Below are 21,855 nucleotides of genomic sequence, written 5' to 3' on the forward strand. Positions count from 1 at the left end.
TTATGAGTCTCTGTAGAGCCAACAGTGTGTGATTTCCCCACTTCACCATTCATTTACATGTTTCACACAGCAGCAAGCACTATAATCCTTAGTGACCTGATTGCTAGACCACGGGTCTAATTCTGCCTTGAGGGTATAAAGAAAGGCTGCATGCTTGAATAACTGAAGCTGGTAGTTCAGCTCCTTCTCTCCATGGTACAGATACTGAAGTTATTTATGATGCAAAGACGAGTCAGCAGGTGTTTGTCGGTTTCAGACATACAGGAAACTCATAAAAAATTGAACTAACATATTCGTGAAGCCTGAAAGGAGTGTGCCTGAAGTAGCGTGCCTGAACCGATCTAAGAGCAGTGAGTAGTGGAGCCAACCACACGGTGCCACAAGCCGATACAGCCGTACCAACCTGTCAAAGCACACTGTGGCCTTGGTCAGACCTGGTATTTACCATCCGTCTCGGGTGATTTGATCACAAGTGATCAGCTCTAAGTGCAAGACCATCATTAAGACCATCACTTAAGCCCTTGATGGGTTTCTTAACTGACTTGCATATTCTCTTCTTAAAAAAAAAAAAAAGATATACAATGTATTTGTAATGTTTGATATATAATAAATCAAAATCAATGGGGCCACGTCGCCACATTCCTTCTGCAGTTTGATTGCAAATGTGTCCTGCCCGCCTACTCTACTGGCATCCTCTACCACAGTCTAATTAGTCCTGCCACAGCTTCATAACGAAACCCTCATGAAGTACATGAAGTGCAGCTCTCTTCAACAACTCCCTGCCTGCTAAAGTAGCAACACTATTTTTAGCCCAAAAAGATGATTACTTATCTCAACTTACAGACAATAAAGATGGTGGAAGGTATAATAAGTGTGTTTAGTCATGATTTACAATGGCTTTTAGATGTTTGCATTGCAGATTTTACTTATATATAATTAACTGTATGTACCCTCCCCCTCCGACCAGCTCATTTAAATATTTCTTACACATTGATGCATGTTACTGTGAACACTTCTCAACTGTTACTCAAGCTACATTTTGAATGCAGAACTTGTAATCAAGTATCTTTTCATTATCACACGGCTGTTCTTAACTAAGAAAATGATCAGAATATTTCTTCACATCTTTTTTTTTTTTTTTATAAAGGAAAGTCATTGTGACTAAATGAATGCTTTAGTTCATGTGTGTGTTCCAATGTGGTGAGGTTCGTATAATGTGGCACAGCGCCATTTACCGTTGCAGCTGTCTGCAGTTCCTCATTTCCATGCAAGTTGTGTGTCAACAATGTTGAGCAATCTCGTGCCATTATGTACACACGTTAAGTTTGAGGCCTTCTCCAAATAACATATTACCATAACTCAATGCCTAATTATGCATACTATAGTATTAAAAGACCTTATGCTCAAAGCCATATGCACATAAAAATGTAACATCATTTGTTTTGGGAGTGGCCGTTAACTGGAACCAAGTAACTGAATTATTGTCTGTGAGCTGCTGATCTGGCTATCATCACAATATGCCCAAACACACTTTCTGCGTGGGCTCGGCATACTGAGAAGCTCATGGTGTTTTAGTTTAAGTTGAGACTGTATCAGAAATAGATTCAGCACTCTTTGACAGCACGCTTATCTTGAAAGGTGTTCCAGTTACTCTGACCACATCCTTTGACTTTCTGGCAAGACAGAAATTGAACTGAGTGATGTGATATTGTAAGGTTGCACATGAGGGAAAAAAACAGGCATACACGAAGAACATAAGGAAGATTCTTAAACTGTGTCTGTTACAACTCAGTTCAACATGAGTCAGATTATCTGTACACGAGTTCAAATCATCTCCATTTCCTGTTTAAACGACACAAGCAGTAATCATAGGTTCTATAATAAGTAGGTATCTTAAAACATGAAATTTCATTTGGTCTTGTTTCAGTTAGTAGCACATGAATCAACAGTTCAAGTGATTGTTGCCAAGTGTTTTTACAAAAAGATCAACTGAGGGACGCAGGTGTAAAAACCACAGTGTGAACTCGGGATACTCCGCAGCCGTTCAGCACGGAAATGAAAAGATATACAAGTACCACACACTTTTCTTTGATGGCTTAGATCTGCAACTGGTTAAAACAGAGTTCAGTTTCGCGCAGTTTGTGTGTTTTGGAACTTGTAGCAAACTGGTCATTTGCACAAACTTGGTACTGTGTGAGCTGGATATTTTCCTCACTATTTCCTTATACATGTATGTGAAGGCTGTTAATTATTCCATAGCAGACAGCAATAACACATCTATCAAGCTGGCCAGTTATTGATTTTAATACATTTTAGATTGTCAAATGTTACCTTAAGTGCCACTGTCAGCAGTGTGCAGCATTTTCCATACAAAATGAGAACACACAGGCATTTTTTTTTGTGATTATCAAAATCAAAAAAACAAAACAAAACAAAACAATAATTGGCTTGTTAAAGTAAAAGCATTTTGTTACATTCTATCGAGACGGATGTTAAAGAGCGTGTGGTCCTATACTGTATGAGACTTGGGCTATATTCAACACAGTCACAGTTGGCATTGACACTAAGCTAGCCCTATTTAATTACAATGGGGTGCTACCCAGGGAGAGAGTGAAAGAAACACTTGTAAAAAGAAGCAGAAGTTTGCTGCCCCGCATATAATTAAAAAAAAAACAAAAAAAAAAACACAATGAACCAAACTTTTGTAAACATACCAAATTGCAATGAAACACAACTGGAAAAAAAACAAAACAAACTCAGCTGCATCTACAGTGTAACATCGTCGACAGGAACCAGTATGCTTGTGTAAGTCAGACACTGTTTTCAGCTGCACAGAGAGGGTTAATCTGAACACAAGTAAACATGCAGTGGGATGATCGCTCAGAAAGTGTAACTGCACCTTTTTTTCTTACCATCGGTCTGTTGACGGTGGCCCGAGCAACTGTCTACAGTAAAACAGTGCAAATGTTAAGTCATATACAAACATCAAACAGCAACCATAACTTTGGATGGCAACGGTGAACAACTGCAATATAAAAAACACAAAAGTGGCAAAAATGTAACAATGACTTACACAAGAGAACAGATTATCATCAGATCAGATATAAACTAGATTTGATCAGAACAAAAACAAACGAAAAGAACTTAAGTTGCAGTTTTGTAAAAAACAGAAGAACAGCTTGTGTGGTTTTCCTCATTAAATACTACTTCTCAATCCACACAGTTTTGAGAATCAAGGCTTCGGAGAAAAGCAGCACAATGTGAAAGGACAATGCATGTATGACTTATTTGTGTCTGATCACTCCCTGTCACTACTGATCAGACATAATGTACTACAGTGTGAGATACACATTTATCATTTGTTTAACTAAGGGCAGTGTTCTTAAAAAAAACAACAAAAAAACAAAAAAAACACATTTACTGCAGTGTTTCGCTTTATGTTTAGCGTGCAGGACTGAGGAAAGCCACTGCACCACATCTGTCTGGTGACACACTTCACAAAGCACACAGCGAATCAGCCAAGCACAAAGTCAACAACACAGAGACCACAATTGTGGCGCATCTTTCTGTTCAGCTTCTGCACTGTCTGCTTGTGACTGGACTAGTGGTCTAACTGTGTATTTACCCCCTACCCCACTTCAAGCAATCAGTGTGTTTGGGCAAGGCTTAGGCGGGGGGGGGGGGCGCAGCAGCACAGAGGCATCAGCTAGAGGGTGAAACCTTAAACTATGCGCCTCTTCCAGTGTTTACATCCCCGGTGACAAGTCTTTGAAGTGCTGATCAGCCTCGTGTTTACTTTGGTCTAGGGTCGACTCTCAGCACCTCAGTGAGGTTAAACCTCATCGTGTTGGATCCGTCACTACTGGGGGCGCTCTAGTCAGTTTTTGAAGGCCCCGTAGCGGCTGGCTTTGCTAATGAAGTTCTTGAGCAGGTCGTGGTCCATGTCTGCAAAGGCCTGGGTCTGCGTGACAGCCGTTAGGTGGTTGACGCAAAACTTGAAGCAGAACTCCTCCAGGTCCTAAAAATGAAGAGGGCTGTCTGGTCAGTGCTGAGGAGTATAACTGACTAGCTACTGTGAAGGCACCCACCACCACCACTACCACCACCATGGTGACTGACTGTGTGTCAGGGGCTATGAGCTTACCCGCGCCTCATACTTGACAGCGGCTGAGAGTAGAGTGATGGCGTTCTCCTCAGAGATGCCTCTCTTAATCGTTTCCTGGCACAGTCTCTTCAGCCTCGTCTCTCGGTAGAAAGTGGCCAAATCTAGCAAACCTATACACGCGCGCGCACGCACGCACACACACGCGCACACACACACGCGCACGCACGCACGCACGCGCGCACGCGCGCACGCACACGCACACACACACACACACACACACACACACACACACACACACACACACACACACACACACACACACACACACACACACACACACAGGTCAGTACGTGTGCTTCAGACTTAAGCACTGACTCCATTCATAGTGCTCTAAGTGTATTAAGGACTGTGGCTCATCTCTGGGCTTACCAATAGCATCCTCTGGTGGCAGGTTGATAGTGTCTGTGTAGAGGTACTCCAGAAAGGCTCTGTACACCAGGTATGAGAACTGGTGGATTTCTATGGCGTCCTCATCCGTTTCGTTCAGTAGCGCCCGGAAATGCTCACACCTAGAAAGGGAAGAAAAGGAGCCGACGTTTTCCGTGATGTGCTAAAAAGGATGCCGCTTCCTGTTGTTGCCAACTTTTTTACTAATGACGCCCGCCCATTCCACACCAGTGCTATTTTGCTCATCGTGCTGTAGTGATCACAAAACAATGTGCCACTTTCCAGGAACTGAAACCAAGGTTTTGAAGTAATCGACATTATCATTGTGAGGCAAAGCAGAGCAGTCTGCAAACCGCATTACCACCCAATGAATGGTTTCAGGACCCTGCTAATTAATTTTCATACTGTGTGGAAATCAGTGCCGATGAAGAGGGAAAAATATCTGCAATAATAACATAATTTTAAAAACATTCAGTGGTGAAAAATTGGCCATCTAAAGTATTTCTTCATTTCTATCAATTTGTTACATACAGTATGTATGTTTGGTTGTTGTAGCTCACAGTGTTAAATATCATTAGTTTTCACTGTTCGATTGATTTTGATCTAAATCGTGTTTTCTTTCCCATGTGTGATTTATATGAATCCCATCGGACCACAATTCATTAATAACCCTTAACAAGTATCACATGAACCGCTAGAGTCTTTTTAATAACCTATGATTGTTATTGTTACAGTGCATCAAACTGAAAAAACACATTTTACAAATTCATGCACTTTTAAATCAAGATTCAATCTTCAGGCCATTATACACTTCCTGAGGGAAAGTGGAGGCAGTCTGCCAACAACTATAAACCACAGGGTTTTTCCATATTTGTTCCTTATAGTTTTCTGCATTATAAATACTGATTTCCCCTCACTGCTAATGTCTACTGGCTCTAAACATCACAACATCATCACAACATCTGATATACGTATCATTTGTTTTCAGGTCCTGGCTGAAAAAAACAACAACTGTGTGTCTCATCCTTTAAGTGCATCCCAAACGTATTATTTGCATGTGACCTTGCCAAAGCCGGCATTAGTTGCTGCAGCGTATTCGTGTGAACATGTGCACTAAAGGTTGATGTTGCAGACAGTCTGGCTCCTTCCTACTGACAGTGCAAAAGAGCAAGGGACCGGAACATAGTTACTTTGTGTCCAAGTGTGGTTATAAAAAGAAAAACGGGAAACAATAGGTCTGTCTTTGCTTCAACATGACATTAACAGGAAAGACGAGGAGACACTGTATAACAGATGGCGTTTAAATATAGGACACAGCACAGTAGGTATATAATGTATATACATGTTAAATTCATTATCGAAGGAAGACGGCTCAGTGCAATCATGTGGGCAGCGCAACTAACATAATTATTTGTCTTGACTTCCTGTTTCTATATCTACCAATCACACAAGTCTGCAACATCAAAGTGTGTTTCTGTTCCCCTGAAAATCCCAACACCTTCATCACTCATGACCAGGCGCAACCTCTGGATGAGAAAAATACGCTCATGTGACCAAAATGAAAGTCAAAGATGGAGAAGCAGCTCTGGTGAGGAAGAAAGGAAAAAAAACAAAAAAAAAAAACAAAAAAAAACATGGTGAAGCAAAGATGAAAAGAGAAAGTCCAACATTAGAGAGGAAAACCTGGAGACAAGGTTTTTCATTCCTAAATAAGGATCATCATGTGCACCCAAAGGTAATTCTTCATTTAGTTACTGTAAGGAAGAACCACAAGGCAAGTACAGCTCAAAGTGTGTTCACCTGACCCGACACACACCAGCTAATGAGTGGCTAGTGTCATGTGACTGGATGGGAAATATATTAAATAGTAAATAATAAAGCAAAAAACTAAAGGTTGAGAAAATAAACATACAAATTTGCCTATTTGCAAAATAATCATAACCAAGCAGCACCGGCTCACATTTTTACTTTGGGCGTGATGAGGTGTTTGTTTTCTGTACCTGATTTTCAGCAGCGCTTTATGAACATGGATACACTTCCCATCAACCAAGAACTTCAGGTCTGAAATCTCTGCGCTGTCAAACTCCTTCTTCAAAGACTGGGCCACGGTTAAGTAGTCGTCGCCATCTGATGAAAATACAGAACATACGTTTTTTTTTTTTAAAGAAGGAATAAATACCAAAATGTTTTCTGTTAAATGAGGCCTGTCTTCGAAACACGACAAGTGCTACATCGTGTGTTATGTCTATTTTACAGCCCTGTAACTTGTATATTTCACTGTAAAGATACAGCCGCTATGTACAGGGTACGCAATACATTCATTTATTGAAATCCTAGAAACGACAATGTAAAACGATGCCTTTAGACCCTCCAGATATGACTCTCAGTGGTCGACATTACAAACAGGGAATCACAGATCTAATTGGAATCACTACTTGTTCCTCAGGCATGACAGTTGAACAGGTAACAACAGAAAATGATTGCACTTATGAGAGTGCTGATGAGTTCAGTGGCTTGTTTGTTAAGAGAAGGATGTCATTAACTTTACAAAATGAAGAATAAACAATAAGACAAGATCTCAAGGTGAAATGTTTATGAGCTTGAGCTGAGCTCAAATAAGATCAATCAGCAGATGGATGATTGTTGGAAATAAACAGGAAAGAGAATTTCCTGTTTATTTCTTAGACCACTTCCAGGAATTTGTGCCTGACACACAGATATGTGCCCACAGCATTGTATGATTACCACTGACCAGTCACAGGATCAAAGGGTCAATGTGTCAAATGGTTAGCAAAAGAATAATCCTTGATTATTGGGGATGTCTGAGTTCTGGGGCTCTCCTTCAGTTTTAGAAATCTTTATATTCTTTCACCATGCTTACCTACTGAGAGGAGGTGCCATGTGACTGCAGGTGTGGCGAAGCACGCAAACACATCGTCTGTGCTGCTGAAATGGGTGAGGTGGGGGCTGGCCACAGCTTGACCTCGACACTGACCCCACATCAGAACCTGCCCACTCTGGGTCTTGGCAGCAGACGTGTGGCTGGTGTGACATGCAGCCACCTCCACCATCCTAGTGACAGAAACACATGATGTTTCTACATGATGTTTTACCATGTATGCCTTTGAGGCATTTAGCGACTAAAGAATGCATCTCACAGGATGTTGTCATGTGACCTGTTGAGATGGCAGAGAGATATCGCTGCCGATTTAGGCCGGGGTGTAAACAAAATACTAACCTCTCCTTGTCTGTGTTTATTTGAGTGGGGAGGGCTTGGTTACTCTTATTGCCTGTTCCCAACTGCCCATATGAGTTGGCTCCCCAGGCGTAAACAAAGCCCTCATCTGTAAGCGCCAATGTATGTGCATATCCACAGGCAACCTGCATAAAGAGGAAAGAGTGTGATTAAGCTGAATGTTGACTGAAATACATAATTTAAAAACAGAGCCTCATAAGAATTCTCTCTCTCTCTCTCTCTCTCTCTCTCACCTGGATGATGTTGACACCTTGGAGAGCAGCGATCCTGCACGGTGTCTGCTGATTTCCATTGTTGCCCAGACCTAGCTGTCCATTGCAGTTGTAGCCCCAACCATAGATCTATAAGACAATGCACACACTGTATCAAGGTATTGACTCACTTTCTTTTAGTACACTGAGATATCTGCATTGCATTTACCGCAAACTGTGATGACTACTGTCTTCTTGGTGGAGAAAACACAGCAACTTTACCATTATATTTTATATTATTATCGTATATTACATATATTTGCAATATGTCATGAATTATATTAGAAATTAGATATACCCCTAAAAAAAAAAAAAAAAGAAAGAGTGATGCATCTAATGTACAAACTGCTTAATTCATGAATATCTCAGATGTGACACTTTTTTTTTTTTTTTTTTTTTTAAAACCAGACTTCCCCTTAGTTCTGGGCTGCTGACTGCCAAAAAGTTAACTGACTGAGAGCACTGATTCACTTATTCATGTTCACATCTGCAGATTGATGTGACCCATTACCTCTCCATTGTCGAGAACAGCCATAGAGCAGAGCTGACCGCAGGCAATGTTAACCACCACTTTGTTCTGCAGGCAGCTGCTGACCCGACGTGGTGTTGGCTGGTTGGCAGTGGACCCTGAACCGACTTGGCCTGAGTTGTTGTAACCCCATGCATACACCTGAACACGGAGATAAGATTATCACTGTCCAAAGAAACATACAGAATAAGCAGAAAGAAAACTTCAGTAAGAACACAGCCGAGGATAAATCACCTATCCGTCAGTTGTGAGGGCGATGGTGTGGTGAGAGCCACAGGCCACCTCTGTCACTCTCTTGCTAAGGAGGTTGGTGGACACCAGGGCAGGGGTCAGTCCGTGGTTGGTGGTCCCATTGCCGAGTTGGCTGTAGCCATTGTGGCCCCAAGCAAATACCTCTCCATCTGCACAGCAGCAGGCAAACTTTTATTCATGTTGTCACAGTGGTTAATGTTTTATGAAGAGAAAAAGAAACAGCCACATAATCTACAGCACAGACTCAGCACTACTCTCATTAGCAATGACAAGGGAAGTCAACATTGTGTTTAACTGGCATTTTATGAAAATGATGACTTTAATGTATTTGCAGAATAAGCACCAGAAATACAGCAGACAAAGAGGTAGCATGCTAGCACACATCACACCAGTAAGGCAGCAACTAGCATTTATTTTGTATTATCAATTACTGTAATCTTTTTGTTATATGACATATGTCATTTTTAATTATATTATGTCAAATATGATGTTACAGAAAATGGTAGCAAAGAATGAATGACTTGTCTTTTTGATGTCAAAACTGATCATGATGGTTAAGGACTGCCCATTTCACAACCCAGTGGCAGTACCTGGAATAATGGAGTCATAACGGGTTGCATCGCCCCCATCCTTTTTAATCATGGGAATGAATCTGCTCATAACAGGCCCAGGGAAGGCAAAGACAATGGAGACCACTACCCTCCAACCTCCAATGAGACGCTTTATGGACGACCTAACCCCAACAACTTCATCCCATGTACAAGCATGATGGATCCTGAAGGCACTTGGTGACCTGGCAACATGAGCAAGAGTTAAATTCAAGAAAAGGAAGTCAAGAAGCACGGTGACCAGAAATGGGAAATTGGCCAGTAAGTTCCAGCTCCAGTTCCAGGTGATGGTTGTTGAAGCGATGGGGGAAAGCAGGCCCAAGGCAGATGAGAGACATGATCCAAGCAGAGGTCTTTCACCTGGAGGAAGAAGGGCAAAGATCAAGGGCAGCGGAACTTCACAGGTGGGGATGAGGGAGGACCCACTGTGCATATTATGCAGAGAGAGAGAGGCACACTGGTGCACAAACTGGTGGCCTGCAAGGATGTACTTAGCCAGGAGCTATACAGATGGCGTCATGACAAGGTGCTCAGAGCACTGGCTGACATCTTGGAGCATGAGAGACAGAAATTACACACATAAGACCAGCCCCATCAATCCAGTTCATCTGGGAGGGGGAGAAGCCACCCTCCTGCAAAAGGACAGAGAAGAGCCTCCTGCAGCTGCCACAGTCTTGGGAGATGAGGTGAACCTGGGAAGAAAAGTACACTTTCCCCAGGTCGTCCAGACATCCTTGAGGCCCAACGTAGTCATATGGTCTGAGGAGGCATCACGATTGAACTGACAGTCCCGTGGGAAGATGGATGCGAAGACACCTCAGAGAGGAAGGCCACCAAGTACCAGAACCTGGTCCAACACTGCAGGGACAAAGGCCAGACTATTTCCAGTTGAGGTTGGTTGCAGGACTTTTTCCAGTGCAGTCTGTGTGGAAGACGCTCACAACTCTGGGAATAGCAGGAAAGATTTGAAAAAGGCACACACCTGCCTATATATAAGGTCTCACAGCTGACAATGCACAGAGGAAAAACCAAGCCATGAAGTGGAAGGAGCTGCCTGCAGAGCTCAGAGACAGGACTGTGTCGAGGCACAGCTCTGGGGAAGGCTACAAAAACATTTCTGCTGCATCGAAGGTTCCCAAGAGTGCGTTACAACCAGGACTCTTCCTAGAGCTGGCTGCCAGGCCGAACTGAGCACTGATTGGGCCTGTAAGGTTTTCATTAAATACATTCTGTCAACTTTTTGAGGCAAACTAGTTTCCCATCAAATTAAACTGCATTACACTGAACTGTTAAATGCTAGCGTACAAGCCAAATACTTGTAATTTCTTAATAAAAACTGAGAGTAACATGCTCTAATAAATATTTTGACTTTTTTAAGTATTATGTATTAATATAGGGGATTTATTTTTTTATACAATATTTGAGCGAACAGCACAGTATCATCATAAAACCAGACTTGAGACATCTGCATCTGTCATCTTGTTTGTCTGTGATGTCATTCTTCTGCCTCCTGAGGAAATTTTGCCCTTGGGCGACAAATAAAAAGTTTTCTGAACTGGATTACCTGCAGTGGCGATAACCACATGGGGTCCTGTTCCATAGCTTAGGGACACAATCTTCTTTCCACACAAGACATCAATCCTGCGCGGCTCAATAGTGCTTTGAAGGTCTCCGAGCCCTAAACAGCCGCTGCAGTTTGTGCCCAGAGCAAAGACCTGCAAATACCAAACATCACCACTGAAATGCTCCTGATATTAATAAATGATTCATAAACGCAACAGTCTGGTGTTTACTGATATATGGTAAATACCTGGTGAGCTTACATGCTGAGAGCAGACTAAATAGCAACACTCACTGGTAGGATTATAATATAGTTTTAAAGTAATGGAAAAGCTCATTCAGTCTTCAAAAATATTTTCAGTAGCAATTCATTTGTCTGTTACTGTTTTCATTAACTGTCTGTAAAATGTAAAAAATAGAGAAAAATAACTAACTTCCCAGTGCAGAGATTTTGACGATTAATTTTGTGTCGAGTGATTAACTGATTAATGGACTAATCATTCCAGCACTATTCACAACCAAATTAAACTACATCTGCAGCCAAAGTGTAATCTTTTATGAGATCCTGTTATCAAAAGCATTTAGTAGCATCTGAAGTGAAATCCACCAAAATGCTTCTTTTTTTTTTTTTACACCACAATCCTCTGCACTGAAACATAAACTGTTTGGACTACAGGGACAAACAAATGAGCAAGGGTTGAAAAGATGAGGCACGCTCTCCACCTTTCCACGGGATAAAAATGGAGCTTGCTTGGGTATTAGGGCAGTATGGCTAAAGATAGCCTCATTCTATCTGCTTATCCCAGTGTCTGGAACTGCACCTTGTATCAACCAGAGAGTGAGAGGCCTGAAGCATTTTTCTAACCACTTCTAAAAAGAAAAAAATATCAAACCAGTATTATTAAAAAAAAGGAATTGAAATCTATTGAGTGTTGCAACAGGTCTTAATGTAAACAAAAGGATTAAAGCGCCATTGCTTAAAGCCCAAGTGTTACCTCATCATTAACTGTGACATAGAGGGCTTCGTTTGCAGCGCTGCCAAAGACACAAGCCTGCCGGATAAGCCGTAGTTCCTCAGGAGGAAGGAGTGCAAACACTGGCCACTTCCCCACGTCCAGCATAATACTGAGCTATGAAATGAAGAGAAAACACAGTTAAAACAAATGTGAATATGAGACATTTAGACATTTTCATTTTTTAAATATAATGCACAAAAGCTGGAATTGTGAGAAAAGGTATTAGTGGAAAAGTTTGAATCAAAAATCTGCAAGAGCTGTTATATTGTGTGTTTTCTGCATTTATTCTTTTAACATGTGCATGTTTCCTAAGTGTTGTACTTTGGGTTTTCTATGAAAGAATGAACTGATTCATACGGAAAAGTAAAATGCTGAGTCACAGTCACGCACGAATATGCTGAAGCCGTCATATTCAAGCCATTCCTGCTCCAGTCAATAAATCCTTGACTGCATGCAAATCACTCTGGTTTTATATAATAGTTATTAAAAAACGTCTGGCAAAATCAGACCAAGAGAAGGTCACAGTAGAAACGCAACGTCCGTAGCAACAAATGCATGAACTAAAAACTGAGTGGATAAATTATCCACTAGCTTTTCAATATCTCATAAGTGCCCAGGGACACAGACAGCTACTGGGCACTGAGCCCAGTTTGGTAGACAGATTAAAACATGTATGTGTATTGACAGGGGTAAACCCATTAACTTGCGTTTACTGACACAATGAGTGAAGTCCAGGTTATGTTGCCTCTACTTTTTTCTTTCCTCTGCCATATGTAAAGCCTAACACAATATTTCCAGAACAAAGGCTGAACCATGTGTCAAGATTGCACTCTTATTTTTAGATCATGATGTTCTCAGGGTGGTAAAACCAGACCACACAAATGGATCTTTAATAGATTAGTTTAGCTCAGTTTTTTCCAAGATCAATAGATGCTCATAAAACCTACTTATGTCTATGTGTAGAGCTGCCTCCCTCCAAACTCATGTTACAATATTTAACAGGCATACTGCCTGTTAAATATGACTAACAAACACACACCGGGTGCGTCTTTTTGTCATAACTAACCAATCCCAAGTTTCAAATATGACCTGCTTTATCCTAAGTCACATTATATCTGACAAAACCACAATCATTGTACCTCAATGAGCAATAACATGAAGTTGCACTTAGCAAGAACCCACGCCTCATGGACGCCTCCCCTCCCCAACCACACAGCTTATTTGAGCTGTTCAACACCTCAGATCGACAAATGCTAAAGAGGAACGAACAAACAAACAAACAACGCAAAAAAAAAGCTAGGCATGTTGCAGCCCGGGTTTACAAGCTAACAACATAAAGGTTAAAGTCGTATAGCCATTAGCTGTAACTGTCACTTAGCAAAGTGCTGTCCAGCAAAAATACTGTCGAGCTAATTAGCCTAAGAGTGTTGTTGCTGCTGGGAGCCGCCGATGGCTCAAACTGTTGACATTACCTTGCTGTTGTTCTAGCTAGTGTTTCGTCCGCGATGTCGTTTTCTAATAAACAGTGACACTGAAAAATTGTCAGCCAACATATTTGGCGAATCAAATTGATGATGAAATCATCCCAACAGTCTCATATGCTAAAACTTCACATCAGTTGCTCTAGTTGCACCTTGTTGTAGTTAGCTTTAATCGCTACACCACCGACTGAAAAACACCACCTCCTTACTTCCTGTAGTTCGATGGTGCGTTCACTGATAATCGGAGCGTGCAACTTCTATTGTTTACCATTTGTTATTTATTTAATTCCTATTTATTACTTATTTATATGCATCTATAGACTCTTCTCATTGGAAGCCGCAGAGAAAACAACAAAAACAAATGCTAAGAGGGGAAAAAAATGACACATGCAGAAAACAGCTGTTGTCAGACCGTCTAAAGGGCTCATCAGAAATGTTGTTTTATTTTCAATCGTTCTGTGGAAGGGAACTCCTTTTCACTTTGAATTTCACTAACTACAGTGGCAGGAGACGCGTGGTACTCCTCTATAATGTCCAGCAGGTGGAGCAGTGGAGAGGCCTAGTCTTAGTGCATGTCAGTGTCAACACGCACTTGTTTGTCCCAAGCTTTAAAGACACTGATGGGACATGCTCTTATTTCAAAATAAAATCGTATGTATTTGGTAAGTATCATTTGTGTCTTTGGAAATAAACCACGAGGACATATTCAAATACATTTCTATTTTCATGTGCACCTTTTGACGAATAAATAGTAGCTCAATATACATCACCCCCAGCCTGTTGTTTTGAGTGTTTTTCGTGTCCACATAATTGTGTATGGATTAATTCTTTTGACTTAAGGTTGTGCTTTAACAATTGTACTGCTAAACTGTCTGTAAGTCTAAGCCAGAGTCTGACAATGCAACAAATCATGAAAGGTAAAGGGAGATTTAGATTTCCTTTAATGGTCATTTCTATGCATTAAGATAGATACAAAAGAAATTACGTTTCCCTTTAAAACACCAGACAAGCAAAAACTAAGTGCAATAGTCAATAAATATAATGTATATTAATTGCAATAAATATGGTTGGTAAAAAGGTAATGCACAATAAAATATGTGTAGACCGAAAATGTAATTCACATAAAAACAATGAATTTGCTTGAAATTGAGTACTGCAGTTCTGGATTGTGACTGGTGCATTTTTTGTGATGTTCCCTGTCAAACCACACTGTCAACTTCCTGAGACTTTGTAATAATTACAAGGTAGAGCCAAAGAAATTAACGAGCATTTGTGTAATAAGGCTTTCTACCTTCGACTTTACACCTGTCAGATATGAAATACATTACAATTCCATATGAGATAGATAAAAAAAGATTATTTAATTAAAAATGCAATGTTAAAGAAAATGACAGTTTACATATTTGTACTTATAGTAATTCTACTACCCTACAGGAAACACAGTAAAAATGAATGAACAGTAATAGTTAAAGCAATATGATGCTATTAAGGTGGACCAGTAATTTCCAATTAGAAGCTGGCTACTGTTCAGCATTGTTTCCGTACATTTGTGACTCAATAGTGCAAGACTGAGTCTGACAAGATCGCACTGAGGTGAATCAAAAATGATTTTATCGCTTCGCCACCATAGTACACGTTTCTCTGAGACTGACTTGCTGGACGAACCGATCACAGACACGTCAACCTTAAGGGTTTCCTTTAAGTCATGAAAATGTACGAAGCCATATGAAGTTCATTATCAGTGTGCAGGATATCGACTACGTCACGGTACCAACCAAATTAGACAAATGTGTCAAGATTAGAAATGTTTCTCCTCTCTATCTTGGAATTTGGGATTCGTCATGATTTGCTGTAATACGCATGCGCAAAGAGCCCTGTAAGCGATGGCGAAATTCCTGCCTTTTATGCAAGGAGCAGGGTTGGATGGAAAGTTATTTCGATAAAATTGGCAATTCCGCTGACGTTATCGACACTTAGCATCGTCACTGTCGCTCGCTAGTTACTTCTATTTGTTTTAGGTGTAGTTAATACAAGCGATCGTCGTTCATACTAGGAGAAAAGCACATCTTCATCTTGCTAACTATTAGCTGGCCAGCATTAGGTAGCTAACGCTAGCATGTCACATTTTGCCTTGCCCTGTGTTTATCTGGGTAGCTAGCTAGTTATCCGTCTCAGGTGTTGCAGAAAGTAGCTGGTCATCGGAGCTCGCTGACGTTCAACATTTGGGGAAAGAGCTGCTGAGGAATCATCATCACTGTGCATCGGCGTGTCAGTCAAGACTGCTGCTGCTGTGCCGACTGACTGAGTGAGTAACGTTAGCTGCGCTATTGGTAATAACTCATCTTGTGGTGCTGACAGTCTGTCTCCTAAGGGAACTCGAAATAAACATTAAGGTTACCGTTTGTGAATGAGCTGACTGCAGTGTTATACTGCAGTTAGATAAGGGACAGCCATGACTTAACGCTAAGTATACACACCTGTAGCTAGAGTAAACAGTTGTCTTGGCTGCAAGGTAGCTAACCTAGTTAACTTAGCTATGGCAAATAAGGAACATTACCTTTGAACATTGACTTTAGTGTTAATAGTGCGTCATGTTAAACATAATTGACATACCTGATAACAATGATATTAAGAAACTAAGTTAAGCTAAGTCACCTACATGCACTAAATGGATAGCCAGCTGTTGCACAGTGTGAAGGTGACTGGCATAAGAAAACGTTTCTCCAGGTGTTCCTGCTAAATCTCCACTCCATTAATGTGTTGGTTGAAAACAGGATGTTTTGTAGTTGTTATTACAAACTGGCAACCAAAATTTCCAACTCATTGTACACTTGAGGCTTTTATCCCTCATCATTATCATATATTTTATGTTTGCTTTTGTCTGATTCTTAACATGAGGAGTAAGCAGAAGTGTTGTCTAGACAGAATAGTCTATTATTCTAACCATTCAGGGTGTTTCCCCCCTGTTTCACTAAAACTGTAACTGAGAAACAGCTGTTGTCCTTTTCAAATGCTTTCTTGGCCACAGTCAAATATGATGTAAAATCAGGGCAACAACAGATGTTAGCACAATTTCGATATAGAGGTAATGTTTATTTTACTGGAACCACAGCTGGTGTTTTTCACTGGTTTTTAATAGGAGGCTGTGGTGATTTCTGATTATTTATCAACAGCTTTTATAGCCACATATTTACCTAGAGAAGGCAAAGGAATAAAGAGGGGAAAGTACCAACACTGTGAAATAGTAACATGGTGGTTAGAGCATTCAAAACAACTTAAAATCACCCATTCACCCTCTTAAAATGACATCATATTTGGAAAAAGTCGTGTGTGAAAATCTTAATTTCCTGTGTGAGAAACGAATTCCACTTTACCAAAGTGTGTGAAAGGTGGGTAGTCAGTGCCTGTGATCAGGGATGCCCCCCTGCTTGTGCTTCCTCTCCTTTAACTGACCCCCACGTAGCTGCTGTGAGTGTATTCTTAGCAAACAATTAAAAAAATTGAACATGAGTTTGCTTGAAATTGGCTTAGAGTAATATACCAAGTGATTGGAGTGACTGACTCGGAGGCCTAATGACTACAGAAGGAGGCTGCCGTCATCTAAAGCCTGCAAGTAATACTGGGCTAATCTCATGTCAGTCCTCTACTGCAGCAATAGTTCCCTCAAATCCAGTTCATTGACCATCACACTGTAAACTGACTTTGTTGTTTAAGCTTAAGGAGGGGAGGGGCTAAAGCTAACAGATAAGCCAGATCACTGTCAGGTATAGGGGCGCATGCGCTAGATTGTAATTAGGTTCAAGGACACGTTACATTTCTCTCATGGTGTTCTGTTGGGTTTTTTTTTTTTCTTTTTTTGGCAGTATTTTTGTTAACCATGTCATCCTGTTGCAACTGTTTTCACTAGCAGTTAGTCTTGAATGTGGCCCTTTGCCTTCTTAGTCTTATTTCATTGCAGTGTCTGAAAAGAAACTCTATCTTTTCTGGATACTCTCATAGTTTTTGATTTGACATGAGCCTATGTACAGTATATTTCTCTTGGTTGCTCTGCACTTGTTGATTGCTTGAATTTAGTAGACATAATACAGCACCATGGTGAGCTTTTGGTTATTGTCTTGTGTGAGGAAGTTTCTTTTAGGTTGCATCACCACTCAGAGGACACATTGTAGGCTGCTTCAAACAAGCTTCTTCTTGAATATATCGTGGCTCATGACTTGCCATTTGATTTTATGATCTCATATGGACTATACAAGTACCATGTAAATGGAGCATGCAGTGTAGACAAGTACCAAACAGGAGTAATCCACAACAAACACTCCCACGACGGCACAAATGGGAGTTTCCAATGACTTTTGCCCACATGGCATGTTTTCCATCCAATAAAAGAAAATGTATCAACCCTCTCTTTGGGCTGTGATCAGGCTTGTTTAGTTTGGATGGAACAGCTGGTCTGACCTGGCTGCTCACTGATGCCATCAGAAAATGTCTTTCGGAGTAAGCAAGTGGGCTGCTGTGCCACAAAATGTGCCAGTGCATGACTGGGTGTGGAAAACAATGAATGGGTTTGGAAATGAATTATGATGTGCGTCAAATTCCCACTCAGTGAGATTCAGCTTGTCACTAAGTCCTCACTGGAAACAATAGTGCATTTAAAGGTTATTTGCCTCATGCCTGATGTCTTTTATGCTAGTGGAGAAAGAATTTTAAATCACTAAATGGACCTTAATATCATAAAATAAAAATGAAAATTCCACTGGTAATGGAGGATAGCAGATGTGTGTGTGCCCTGTCGCCCAAGCCTCATATTCTAAAAATATTATAATGTTTTTGTCTTCAGTATTTGTCACTCTGTAATAATGGTTTTTATATAAACGCAATTCGTTTGCAACATACTTAGAAAACAACAGATGATCCTATCAATTTATAATAATCAGTACAAATATCCACATACGTCCATCCCTTCATCTAGCCATTATTTCAGCCATCCAGCCTTCATTTTCATTACGAGAGAGGAGAGAGAGAAACCCAGAAAAGCCCCATCCTGTGGACATTCTGAGTAAATGTAGCACTCAGCACAGGTCTGATGACAAGACAATGATGCCACAAACCTTTGCGGTTTACTTTGTACATCTCCATTGATCGCTTTGTCTTTGTTGCAGGAGTACCTCTTCAGTGGTGTGAATGAGGGAGACATGGCAGACCACACCCCACCTCTGGAGTCCGGCCAGCTTCTCAGCCCTGAACTCCCAATCCTGGCTTCACCACCACCCCCAGCCATGGTCAACGGGGATGGCCCCCAGCAGGTACACTCAGACCCCTCTGGCCTCAGTATCTCTTTGGCTATTGATCACACTTGCTGCATCAAGTTATGCCCAAATGGACTTTTAGCAATGTGTCTCATAGTTACATTTGATTTGTTAGAAATGGTGCCTCTGGCTTATTTAGTCTATTGTTGGCCTTTATTGTGCAGTTGTTGAAGTGTTGTGCTTGAAATGGAGCGTGTGTTGGCTTTCTTGTGCAGAAAATGTCATAAATATTTGTACTGTTGTATGCATAACACCGGACTGCTTTGCAAAGCCAGGAATTTTGATCGCTGAAAATGCTACTACATTCAAGGATGTAATCTGTGCAATTTGAGAAATTTTAGCGGGTGCATTTAAAACATTTCAGCACTTACTCAACAAGTAACAGTAACACTAGAGGTAATGACATGGTATATGGTTTGACCAGCACCAGTAGGGAACCACTAATGTGCTGTTCAGCCTGATATGTAGTCCAGCAGAGGCTGGAGCCAGGGCTGTGTGCGTCAGGCAATAATAAATCCAAAAGACGTCTGAAACCCTGCACTTAGAGTTGTGTGACTTAATATTTACTACTACTACAGTAGTAGGATAATAAAGATTCTAGTGTCTCAAACTCAGCTGTATTTTGAGGAAAAAAATTCTTTCAGTCTATTGTGTTGCTGTAAATTCAATCTAACTTGGTCTCAAAATTGCAAAACTTTTTCCTGATACATTTACATTGACAACAACATACTATAGTATCCACGCCTTGTGAAACCTAAAGCATTTGCTGGCTTGTTTCAGATGCTAATGAAAATATGCAGATATGGGTTTTACTCAGATAAGTATTGAAACAACCCAATCTGCTGTCCTCACTGCAGTTGTTCATGGAACGAGTTTCATGGGCAACAGGTGCTTGTTAGTTATGAGCCACATTATCTCTCAGTTTTCATAGCAGTCTTTGCAGAATGGGTAGAGGATATGGGGTGATACCCCGCCCTCCACACCCCCACCCCCCCACCCCCACCACCACCACCACCACCACCCCAATCATTTCTTGTCAGTATCAGAGTGAGGTTGAGTGGCCCTGACAAGCCTGGGTGATTTCCCTGTCATTTTGATGGTCATCAGTTCGATTTGCTTAGGTTTCTGTGACTTCCTGGGGGACTGCATGGAACCCACAGTGATATCTTTCCTGTCATTTCCTCAGTCTTATGCAGTTTGCCCAGATAAGAGTTGCTAATATTAGCACTGCCCTATAACATGCCTTTTCCACCCGTCTTGTCATTTTCCACTGTGGAAAAACCCACACCTGAATCAGGCTTTGTTCACGTAGAGATCAAATTTTGCTGTTTGTATTGGGCTGTGAGGTTGTTGTTCTCATGGAATTCAGTTACCTTACCACCTCCCACAAAGGTTACCTGATTACCTGAACATGTCCCATGTCAGTGTTTACAATGTTTTATGAGAGCTAGTGGAATAAAAATGTGGATGTTCCTTCCTGGCTTACATCATTACCACCCCGCTGCTCAGACCAGTTTGAGACGCTGCATGTTCATGATCACTGAAATGTACTGAAATGTGTTCCTGTGAGGAAGAATAACAAGTATCAGATAACACAGCAGTGTCTGTGTTTTCGAACCACAGCATGACGACTTTGTTTTTGCACTAGGTGTGTTTGTGTATTCCTCTCATACATATCAATACCCACGCACATGATCTACAGTAAGGTAATGGTCTGCTATTGAGCTAATATTTGATATGATTCATTTTACATTAAATGGAATGTCTGAAGTTTGAATGGCAATAGCTACAAACCAAGATTATCAATGGCAAAACAGCAACAATTTGTAAAGAAAATTTAATTTGAAAAAAAAATTATGTCTATTGCCACATCAATAGAAAACCTTTTTTTTTTTTCTTCTTCTTCAGTGAAATGCTGCCTGAACTGGATGTTTTGCATGGCAGTTTCAGGGTCATTATCGTCCATCTGTAACCATCATTTTCAGCAATGCTATATGGATGTATGCCTTTGCAAAAAAAAAAAACATGGTTTATTATTTCTGTTATTGCCTTTGACCATGTTGAGAGTGAGTGTGCAGTTGCTAATGCTGAGATGGTTAACTTCCCTCAGTCTTGATTTGTGATTTGTCCTAACTGGGTTTTTGACATCTTTATTGATTGATCTTTGGTTCTGAATGGAAGGAGCCATATCTTTTGACTCTTAAATTTTCTCATACGTATCGTAGGGGTGAGCGATCTGATGATCTTATACTGTGGACGATCTTACATTGGCATACAATCTGCTTTTCAGATGTCATTAAAAGGTGCTATATTTGATTTGAAAAGTTCAATCACAGCTAACCAGCCTGTTGTTAACTGTTAGCTTGCGACTTGTTCCGCACTGCAGGCTCGGTGAGCTCGGTGTAGCGGCACATGTACCAGTTCTCCAGCTTAGCAGAACAACAACTAGCGTCACCAGCTGTTGTCCAGTGTGACTGCACTTTCTAATTAAAATGCGTACATGTAGCACGTCTTAAATAAAGAATAGTGCTGTCCAAACATATACTCCATATGAACTAAGCAAAAAGTGTGATTGGTTGTGACACACTTCGTAAACGGAACACAGTGTTGTGGGTGAAGAATAGCGGCGAGCAGAAGACATATGAAAGAAAAACGTCAAAGCGGCAGAAAGGTGCAACTTCCGTTCATGACCTTCACAATAAAATCAGAGTGGAAACAGGATGCAGGTTGTGGATTGCGATTCTACCCAAAAAGACTGTCGTATGATCGGCCAGATCGGCCTGATTGGCCTGATCGCCCACCCCCAAATATTGGTTCCTCTTTGTACCCCCCTCCTTCACAGTGTCTGTGATTTTGATTGTATTAACCTTTTTGTTGTATTAACCTTTACGCTGGGTTAGTCTGCTCATTGGAAACTGGTGCTACATCCGGCACTTTATGCTATTACAGAAGTTTTTAATACCTTGTAGGAAGCACAGGGAATTTAATGTGATTGATTTAATGTTGTCAGAGTCTCACTCCTGATCACCTGTGATACAAAAAAA

General features: G+C 40.9%; 2 protein-coding genes across 2 annotated transcripts in view; one reads left to right on the forward strand and one right to left on the reverse strand.

Moving 5' to 3' along the window:
- Window positions 1–2,280: 2,280 nt before the first annotated feature.
- Window positions 2,281–13,708, reverse strand: rcbtb2 (regulator of chromosome condensation (RCC1) and BTB (POZ) domain containing protein 2). The gene is made up of 12 exons (XM_056374747.1): window positions 13,497–13,708; window positions 12,004–12,138; window positions 11,013–11,163; window positions 8,823–8,989; window positions 8,571–8,729; window positions 8,042–8,149; window positions 7,791–7,933; window positions 7,434–7,624; window positions 6,553–6,679; window positions 4,535–4,674; window positions 4,145–4,275; window positions 2,281–4,018 (listed from the first exon to the last, which is right to left on the reverse strand). Exons 5-12 carry the CDS (start codon window positions 8,592–8,594, stop codon window positions 3,878–3,880), a joined length of 1,005 nt encoding a protein of 334 aa, XP_056230722.1. The 5' UTR covers window positions 8,595–8,729; window positions 8,823–8,989; window positions 11,013–11,163; window positions 12,004–12,138; window positions 13,497–13,708; the 3' UTR covers window positions 2,281–3,877.
- Window positions 13,709–15,362: 1,654 nt separating this feature from the next.
- The window catches only part of fndc3a (fibronectin type III domain containing 3A), a 47,053-nt gene continuing 40,560 nt past the window's right edge, over window positions 15,363–21,855 (forward strand). The window contains exons 1-2 of the mRNA XM_056373923.1: window positions 15,363–15,810; window positions 18,665–18,808. Of these exons, the coding sequence (XP_056229898.1) occupies window positions 18,698–18,808 (111 nt within the window). The 5' untranslated portion in view covers window positions 15,363–15,810; window positions 18,665–18,697. The remainder of the gene's footprint in view (window positions 15,811–18,664; window positions 18,809–21,855) is intronic.

The sequence above is a fragment of the Seriola aureovittata genome, chromosome 4 (assembly GCF_021018895.1).
Source record: "Seriola aureovittata isolate HTS-2021-v1 ecotype China chromosome 4, ASM2101889v1, whole genome shotgun sequence".
NCBI classification, from domain to species: Eukaryota; Metazoa; Chordata; class Actinopteri; order Carangiformes; family Carangidae; genus Seriola; species Seriola aureovittata.